The sequence below is a fragment of the Panthera uncia genome, chromosome C2 (genome assembly GCF_023721935.1).
Source record: "Panthera uncia isolate 11264 chromosome C2, Puncia_PCG_1.0, whole genome shotgun sequence".
In the NCBI taxonomy this organism is placed as follows: Eukaryota; Metazoa; Chordata; class Mammalia; order Carnivora; family Felidae; genus Panthera; species Panthera uncia.
In genome coordinates this window covers 122,011,513-122,020,300 of record NC_064810.1, presented here as the reverse complement: position 1 = coordinate 122,020,300, position 8,788 = coordinate 122,011,513, and the positions used below count along the sequence as shown (strand labels likewise).

The 8,788-nt window shown below is 35.9% G+C and overlaps 1 protein-coding gene across 3 annotated transcripts in view; it reads right to left on the bottom strand.

Annotated features, from left to right (window-relative positions):
• Positions 1–1,277: 1,277 nt before the first annotated feature.
• Positions 1,278–8,788, bottom strand: part of CEP70 (centrosomal protein 70) — a 70,210-nt gene continuing 62,699 nt past the window's right edge. For all 3 annotated transcript variants that reach the window (XM_049628754.1, XM_049628753.1, XM_049628755.1), the window contains 5 exons: positions 7,626–7,772; positions 7,282–7,450; positions 6,994–7,108; positions 4,926–5,005; positions 1,278–1,993 (listed from right to left, as the gene is read on the bottom strand). In XM_049628754.1, the coding sequence (XP_049484711.1) occupies positions 1,932–1,993; positions 4,926–5,005; positions 6,994–7,108; positions 7,282–7,450; positions 7,626–7,772 (573 nt within the window). In that variant the 3' untranslated portion in view covers positions 1,278–1,931. The remainder of the gene's footprint in view (positions 1,994–4,925; positions 5,006–6,993; positions 7,109–7,281; positions 7,451–7,625; positions 7,773–8,788) is intronic.

Here is an 8,788-nt window from a genome sequence, read left to right as displayed (position 1 = left end):
GATTGTGGTGATGGTTTCACAGGTATAGGTGTATCAAAACTTATCAAATTGTATACTTTAAATATGTTCAACCTACTAATCAATTATTCCATAATTAAAAAGTTAAAAAGGGGCCAAACACTAATTTCAGTACTTTACTTATATTTTAAATAATTAAAACTGGATAAAAGTAGATCCAACAGAGGGGGCCTAAAGTTCTTACTAGTGGCACTGTCCCATTCAGTGATCCTCCAAAAAACTCTTGAGGCCTCTGAGGAAACGTTTGAAACCTGTTTTAAACTAAGAGTTAACCAGAGATTCTTAAACTAGCTAACAAAATTTAAATTCACATACTTTTTAAATTATATTTTTTCATTTCAAATAACGTTAGATTTTCTAGCTGCCTCACAGCAATTTCTTAGAGTAATCTAATCAGCTCAGAGTATTTACATAATTAAATATCCAATTACTTTTTCTACCCAACTCTCAAAAGACACAGGTCCTTTCACAGACTGTGGGCTCATGTTTGGAAATGTAACTGCAGGGGTGCCTCGGTGGCTCAGTTGGTTGAGCATCTGACTTCAGCTCAGGTCACGATCTCACTGTGAGTTTGAGCCCCGCATCGGGCTCTGTGCTGACAGCTCAGAGCCTGGAGCCTGCTTCAGATTCTGTGTGTGCGTCTCTCTTTCTGCCCCTCCCCAACTCACACTCTGTCCCTCTCTCTCCTTCAAAAATAAATAAACATTAAAAAAAAATTTTAGAAATGTAACTGCAGCCTAACAAAACAAAGAATTTTAAATCTAGAAAGAACCTAGGCCTGCTACTTATAACAGAGTGGCAAGGGATTGGGGGGGGGGGGGGGGGGGTAACACTGGTCCCTTAAGAAACTCAGACTGGGGGCGCCTGGGTGGCGCAGTCGGTTAAGCGTCCGACTTCAGCCAGGTCACGATCTCGCGGTCCATGAGTTCGAGCCCCGCGTCAGGCTCTGGGCTGATGGCTCGGAGCCTGGAGCCTGTTTCCGATTCTGTGTCTCCCTCTCTCTCTGCCCCTCCCCCGTTCATGCTCTGTCTCTCTCTGTCCCAAAAATAAATAAAAAACGTTGAAAAAATTAAAAAAAAAATTAAAAAAAAAAAAAAAAAAGAAACTCAGACTGAATATTGAGAACAGAGAATAAGTAGAAGCAGCAATAAAAGCATTCTTATGTAAAATAAAATGCAGCAAGGATCAGCCTTGTAAGAGAATATGACTCATTCTATGTGAATAATGCAAATAAGTCACTGAGGACACTTACATTTGGAAATTCTTCACAAGAACTTTATTTAAGATTTCATGTCCTTATAAAAAGTACATTACATCAAGATTGCAAAAAAGACACTTTTTTCAATGAGAGACTATTATCTACTCCTATTACCTCATAATTCATTTCCTAACCTAACCCAAAGATAAAACATTTTTTCCTTCTTCCTTTTCTTCCTCCAGCTTTGAAAGGTCAAGTGCCATGAAGGATATCTCAGTAGAATGTGCAATTTCCTTGCCAGGAAAGCAGTAGGTTCCTATTGGCTGAATTCAAGACAGCCATTGGCAATCCTTATTCCCAGAATAAAAAAAGGTCACTAAACCCTCAATTTAAATGCAATCTTTCTATTGTTTGCAACCTGTCTCCCTGAGTTTTTCTTTTACTTACACACTACATTTTAAAACAATCTTATAAAGCACTCAAGAATTGCTTAAGATTAAAGGATTTAAAGTTAACTTACCACTTTAGCTTAGCAACTATTTTCTCTATAAGAATCTCAAAGTTAATAAAAATATAGATGGGAAGACCCAATATTAAGAAGGGGATGAATTCTGAGAGTAAATACATTTTTAACCCTTGTCTTAAAGCACGATCCTACAAAATACTCAGAATGTTAAGAATGCAATTTACACAGTAAAAATAATTTGATTTGTTTTCAGTATGAAAGTATTTTTAATTTCTTTACTGCAGGTACAATGGCATCCAAGTCATCAATTTCTGTAACAGAAAAACAAGAATAAGAATAGCTTTATCTAGTGATAGGCTCAGATGAAATGACAATCTCTCTGGAAAGGAAAACCTCAAATGCAAAGGCAACACTAGCACTTTGATGCACATGAAATTTTTACCCAATAGTGGTGATAAGAGTATCACTGATTGAAACAAAGATGCTTTACAGGGCATCTGTTTGTAAAAGCTACCATATACCTACAAGTATCCTCTGACTCTGATATTAATCTCATTAGCAGTGTCCTCTTATTAAGAGATCATACTGGCGACATTTGCGATATGTCATTGCCTCTTTAAATCTATATAATTACATGGGTGAGCCTACATGGTGAAATCCTGCGTAGAAGCTGTCTCTCTTCTGGGTACCCATCTGAGGACTTAATGATTTCTTCTCATGGAACATAGTCCTCTCCTTAATTCTACTGGACAAATTTCTCATTAGTAAGATCATTCTGAGGTCTACCTTTTAGATGAAACAACATATCTACCTAATAAAAAGTGTGAGGCTTCTCAAAGTACAAATCTCAGATGCAATGTACTGCAGAGCTTAGCCTGGTCCACCTTACCAGATAAACTAGCTCAGGTTCTTCTCTGCCAGATTCTTTGTGAATTTGGTTTCTCTTTCTAAGACTGCTTCCAACCAGCCTGTTAGAATTCAGTCTGAAAGCTCTTGGTCACTGGAGAAGCAAGGTCCTTTTCTCTCATTATCTAGACTCCAGCCCCAAAAGCCCCAGTGGGAGGTTCTCTAGATTCTGACCACTTTTTTCTACATTATTCTGCTAGGCCACTGTTTATAAATTCATTTTCTTTTATGTAAAAATGCTTCCTTAGAGTCCACCTCTCTTCTTCCATGTTTAGCTGAATTTTGGTTGTTTTTCCTTTAGCCTAAATTTATAGCCTATGCTACTTAAGCTCCTGACTTCACTCAGAATACTTGTCTAGATACACTTACAAAGCATCAGGATATAAGAAAAAATATATATGCAGATCTACAACAGATTATTTGATTCATACTTCATATCACGATAAGATACAAGATCAAGTTATTTCCTGAACCCCATTCTGAAATCACACTTGTTTTTTCACTACATGAGAAATCTGCCTTATAAATAAATCCCACAGAGAAGGATCTTGGCTGGTATGAGAATATTCTCAGCTAATCATACCACTTATGTAAGAAAACAAAGTCCTTCTCCATATCTGGTATTCAGTACAACATTCCATAGTTCTAAATGCTTAAAATGACATCTAGTAATGATAAAAATAGTTATGTTTGCCAAACAATTTTAACTTTCCCAATGTTAAGTGTCATATGTAACTCCAGAGTTTCAACTGTGACAAAAATACAGAGTTCATCTGCAGAGAGATATGGCTTATTGAAGTAAATGATGCCACATGAACCATGCTGAGTATCGTATCTAAGAGGAAGTTTCTATAGAAGGATTCTGAAATAAGTGTTACCTGTACACCAACTGAAATGTTTATTAATGATGAGAACCTCACTGTTTAACTGCTACCACAAAGCAAGAAAAATATTATTCTATGAAACAAAGCTGTTTGGAATACGAGGCAACACATTTCTATGCCTAAAACACATTCAGTCACTGTCTCCCTTGCTTCCACAGTCTACATAAAATAGGCCACAAAACTTTTACGTTTACTAGGCTAGATATTCCAGTCAGATGTTTCTTTCATTTATTCATCTTCTTACCAAATTTTAATTTACTCATTCCCTTATCTTCTACTAAACCTCATTTTCTCTTCTAATTTAAGAAATTTATTAAATGTCGGCTCTATGCCCAATGTGGGGCTTGAACTCACAACCTTAAGATCAAGAGTCACAGCCTCTACCACCTGAGCCAGCCAGGTGCCCCCTCCTCTTCTAATTCAATTTCCTATGGTCAAGGAGGCATTCTTTAAAAAAAAAAAAAAAAAAAAAAAAAAAAAAAAAAAATCTTTCAAATGAGCTATATAAAAAAAAATTAATCACTGAATAAATCACTTTAAACTTTAAAAATGTTCTTAATAGTAAGATAAATTACTTTTATAACCATATATAATCACACTTAAGAGACTTAGAGGCACCTGGGTGGCTCAGTCAGTTAAGCATCTGACTTTGGTTCAGGTCATGATCTCTCAGTTCATGAGTTCGAGCCCTTTGTCAGGCTCTGTGCTGACAGCTCAGAGCCTGAAGTCTGCTTCAGATCCTGTGTCTCCTTCTCTCTCTGCCCTACCCTTACTTGCACTCTCTCTCTCTCAAAAATGAATAAACATGAAAAAAAAATTTTATAAGATAAGAGACTTGGGTCTCTGTTTTGCCTAAAATTCCTAAATAAGTTACATTTTTTCCCTTCAAGAGATAAAACTAACAAAACTCTCAATATGAACAAAAATGCAAATATATATCTTCCCTACTATATATAGGTTTATAAATGTGTCTTTCTTTATACAGATGTTTACTTTACATTACTTATCACCTGAGAAGGAAATTTAATTTGTGTATTTAAAAAACACAGTAAGTTCTATCTTAAAAAAAAAAAAAGAAGGAAGAAAAAAAAACAACACAAAACATCTTCCAAGATCATAAATTCTACCACGATTTCTTCTCATTAAGCCATGACAGAGCTAGGGTTAAACTGGGCCCAGCCAGAGTAATGCCATTTCTCCTTTTAAGATTTCAAAACAAAGGCAATCCCCAGCTCCTTAAAGGATATGTACCTTCTCTGTTCTGTAGACCAACCCTAACCAACTCTAACTGCAAGTTAGGAGTGTGTTTCCAGAACTGTTAGTGCTTTTTAGACACTTTCTAATAAAACACTTCTAGGTACAAGCACTAATACAGTGACTAAGGAACACTCTTCCCTCCAACCCAATGATATCTTAAGACTCAAAATTTAACCACCAACAACAAAGATCTTACCTAAGATTTCAAGTAGATCATTAGTAAATGCCTGAAATGCTGGGAAAAATTCCTCATGTTCTTCCAATTTGTTGATAATGCTTTTAAAAAAAATGCACAGTTTACACTGAATTTCCAACTTAAGGTTTGCATTTGATTGAAAATAAAACATTTTCACAATGTTAGGAAATTTCCTGCTAATTTAAATATAAATGTAATAATAATTTACTGCAATCCTTGATTTTTGAGCTCTGTGTTGATCTTTTACTACTTTTGTAGAGAAGTATCTATTATCAGTGTAAACACGTGTTCCAAAGTTAAATTTTTTTTTTTTTTTTTTTTTATTAAAATTTTTTTTTTTCAACGTTTATTGATTCTTGGGACAGAGAGAGACAGAGCATGAACGGGGGAGGGACAGAGAGAGAGGGAGACACAGAATCGGAAACAGGCTCCAGGCTCTGAGCCATCAGCCCAGAGCCTGACGCGGGGCTCGAACTCACGGACCATGAGATCGTGACCTGGCTGAAGTCGGACGCTTAACCGACTGCGCCACCCAGGCGCCCCCAAAGTTAAATTTATGTAACACTCCTGATGTGGAAAACTTTCCATTTAGCTCAAGGATTTTTAAGAGACCTTGCTTTTTAACGTTTTCTAAAAATTGGTTTTTATATCCAGTATTCTATTAAATATTAAGAATAAGTATCAGTAGACAGTATAAATATGGGAAGGGAAAAAAGACCAATAATGAGAGCTATGCTCCTTTTAAAAGCAGCAAGTATCAGGGACACCTGAGTGGCTCAGTTGTTAAGCATCTGACTTCAGCTCAAGTCATGATTTCATGGTTCCTGAGTTTGAGTCCCATATCAGGTGAGCTGGAGCCCTGCTTCTCTCTCCACACCCCCTCACTCACTTGTGCCCTCTCTCTCAAAAAATAAAAACAAACAAAAAAAACCACTTGTTTTGAGGTACCTGGGTGGTTCAGTCGGTTGAGCAGCGGCCAACTCTTGATTTCAGCTCAGGTCTTGATCTCACATTCCTGAGTTTAATCCCAGCATTGGGCTTTGCGCTCACAGCATGGAACCTGCTTCTGATCCTCTGTCTCCCTCTTTCTGCCCCTACCCCACTCATGCTCTCCTCCCATCTCTCTCTCCCTCTCTCTCAAAAACATTTTTTTTACTGTTTATTTTTGAGAGAGAGAGAGAGAGAGAAAGACAGAGAGAGAGAGACAGAGTGAGAGCCAGGGAGGGGCAGAGAAAGAGACAGACAGAATGGGAAGCAGGCTCCAGGCTCTGAGCTGTCAGCACAGAGCCTGATGCAGTGCTCAAACCCACAAGTCTTAAGACCATGACCTGAGCCAAAGTCAGGTGCTTAACCGACTAAGCCACGCAGGTGCCCCTCTCTCGCTCTTAAAAATAAATAAAAGTTAAAAAAAAATTAAAAAAAAAAAGCATCAAGTATCAGAAAACTCAAGTGTCAGATTAGGTAAGGATTTTTCTTGGAAAACTTACATAATATATGGAATAGGTGGTTTATGTATGTGTTCCTCTTCCCATATGTTACAGTACCAAATTGGGGGGAGGGGGTGGGAAGAGTTGCTTGAAGTATAGCTAGAATGTTTCAATATTTAAAAAAAAAAATCAGATCTTATTTTAGAGATGACTAGCTTTAAAAAAAATCCTTAACATTTATCTTTTAATCAAATAATACACTGTTAGTGATTATTAAGTGGTCTATGGTGGTATATTAAAAATAGGACTGGTTTATATATTCTGAACACTTACATGATGTTGCTAATAAGGTCTGAATTTCTCCATATATAATTTCCCCTGGGAACAGGCTTAGAGCAGTAATGCTGGAGTCCTGACCCACCCTATATAAACTTAGAGGCCCTACAATCTATTTTTACCTTGAAAATGGTTGGCATTCTCTCCATCTATCTATAAGGTGTGAGATATTTTAGACTGTCAAATTATTTAAAAGATGCTATCCCAAACAGGAAAGGTAAATAACTTATAAAGTTTTAAAAGTCTTCAATTTCATCACTCCAAGCATTTTGGATAATATTTTGCAAACTTTTTAAAATAAATACCTTTGAAGATCTTCAGGTCCTAATACCTGTATAACCTGCTCATTCATATTCTCATTAATCAGCCTACACAATTTTCCAACTGTGCTCACCAACACACACAATGAAGTTGAACTATCTGTAAGAAAAAAATAAAAGGGTATTTTAAAACTGAATTTTCAAAATCATTAAATCAAATACTTTATGCTTCCATTACCCTCAATTTTTTACTTAAAAAATTTTAACCTACTTTTACTTGATTTATCAGGAATAATTCGTAAATGGGGGCCAGACAGGGCAAAGAGTCATCACCTAATTCTAAGAGTTCTTGGAGGTTTCTCACAGCATTGTTCATTTCTCCAAGCCTAGTATAAACTTCATTCATTCGAGGATAGACTCCATTTAAAGAAGGCACATCAAATAATTTTTGGAAGTGAGAAACAATAGCTTGCAAAGTTTTTAAGTTTGGTATATTGCTGTCCTGTCCAAAAGAGAAAGAGAAAGATGGTCCACGTCTTAAAATAATCCCAAGGCTTTAATAAAAACTTTAAAAAGAGACATAGAATTCTAGTAGAATATCAATATCTGTATCAGTATCCGTTTTTAAGATAAGATTACATTAAAATGTGAAAATTTACAGAAGTATTAAGCATTACCTTTTCCTTATTTTCAACTTCTTCTAACATGGTATCTACTATAAATAACAGATCTTCAACTCTGATACCTTCATTTTCATCCTGCTTTTTTAAATTATGCCAAGGCACCAGTTCTGCAGACAGTATTTTCAAGGACTTATACAAATCCTTTATAACAAAAGAAACAACATGGTATTATCGATTTTTTAAAAAGTTTCCATGATGATAATAAAATACAGTAAAAACTTGGATTCCAAGTAACTTGTTCTGCAAGTGTCCTGCAAGACGAGCAAACATTTCTAATAAATTTTAAGTTGATAAGCTAGTGATGTCTTGCAGTACAAGTAGTACGTGACGCCAAACGTCACATCATCACAACTGAACCAATGGTCTCTCTCTCTCTCTCTCCCTCTCACTGAGGGATTGTGGGTGATCAGTCTCCCATGCTCGGATGCTTGGTCTCAGGCCATGGTGTTTGGCAAAAATCAGTGATTTTTCAGAACTTTGGAAGGTGCCCTCAACCAGCACTAGTGTATGTTTCGTCACTTCAAAGCACCTATGGACAGTCCTTTGCTTTTCCATACAAGAGTAAGCTTAGGAATGCATTGCTTCAATGCTAGGTCACTGAATAGGTTCCTTGTTAAAGTTGACCAAAACGAGAAAGATTCCATTTGAGCCAACAGACAGCAGTGATTCCGTTAGTGATAGTGGTATAACCCTCCTCTCTTTTGTCTCTCTCACACCAGCCACAAAGGTTTTCAAAGGTAAGTGCAGGTTAATTTATTTTTCTTTATTACTTTGTATTAGATTACAGTATTGTAATCATTTTTACATGAATATTTCTGGATTGTGGAATGAATGTTCTGAGTTTCCATGATTCCTTATGGGGAAATTTGCTTTGATATACAAGTACTTTGGATTACAAGCATGTTTCTGGGATGAATTATGCTCACAAACCAAAGTTTTACTGTAAAATTATCCAGGCAGGTATATGTGTGTGTATGTGTGTGTGTGTATATATACATATATACATATATATATATATATATATATATATGTATATGTATATATGTATATATATGTGTGTATACGTATATATATATGTATATATATACATATATGTATATATATGTATACATATATATGTATATATATATGTATACATATATATATTTCAAGGTTTT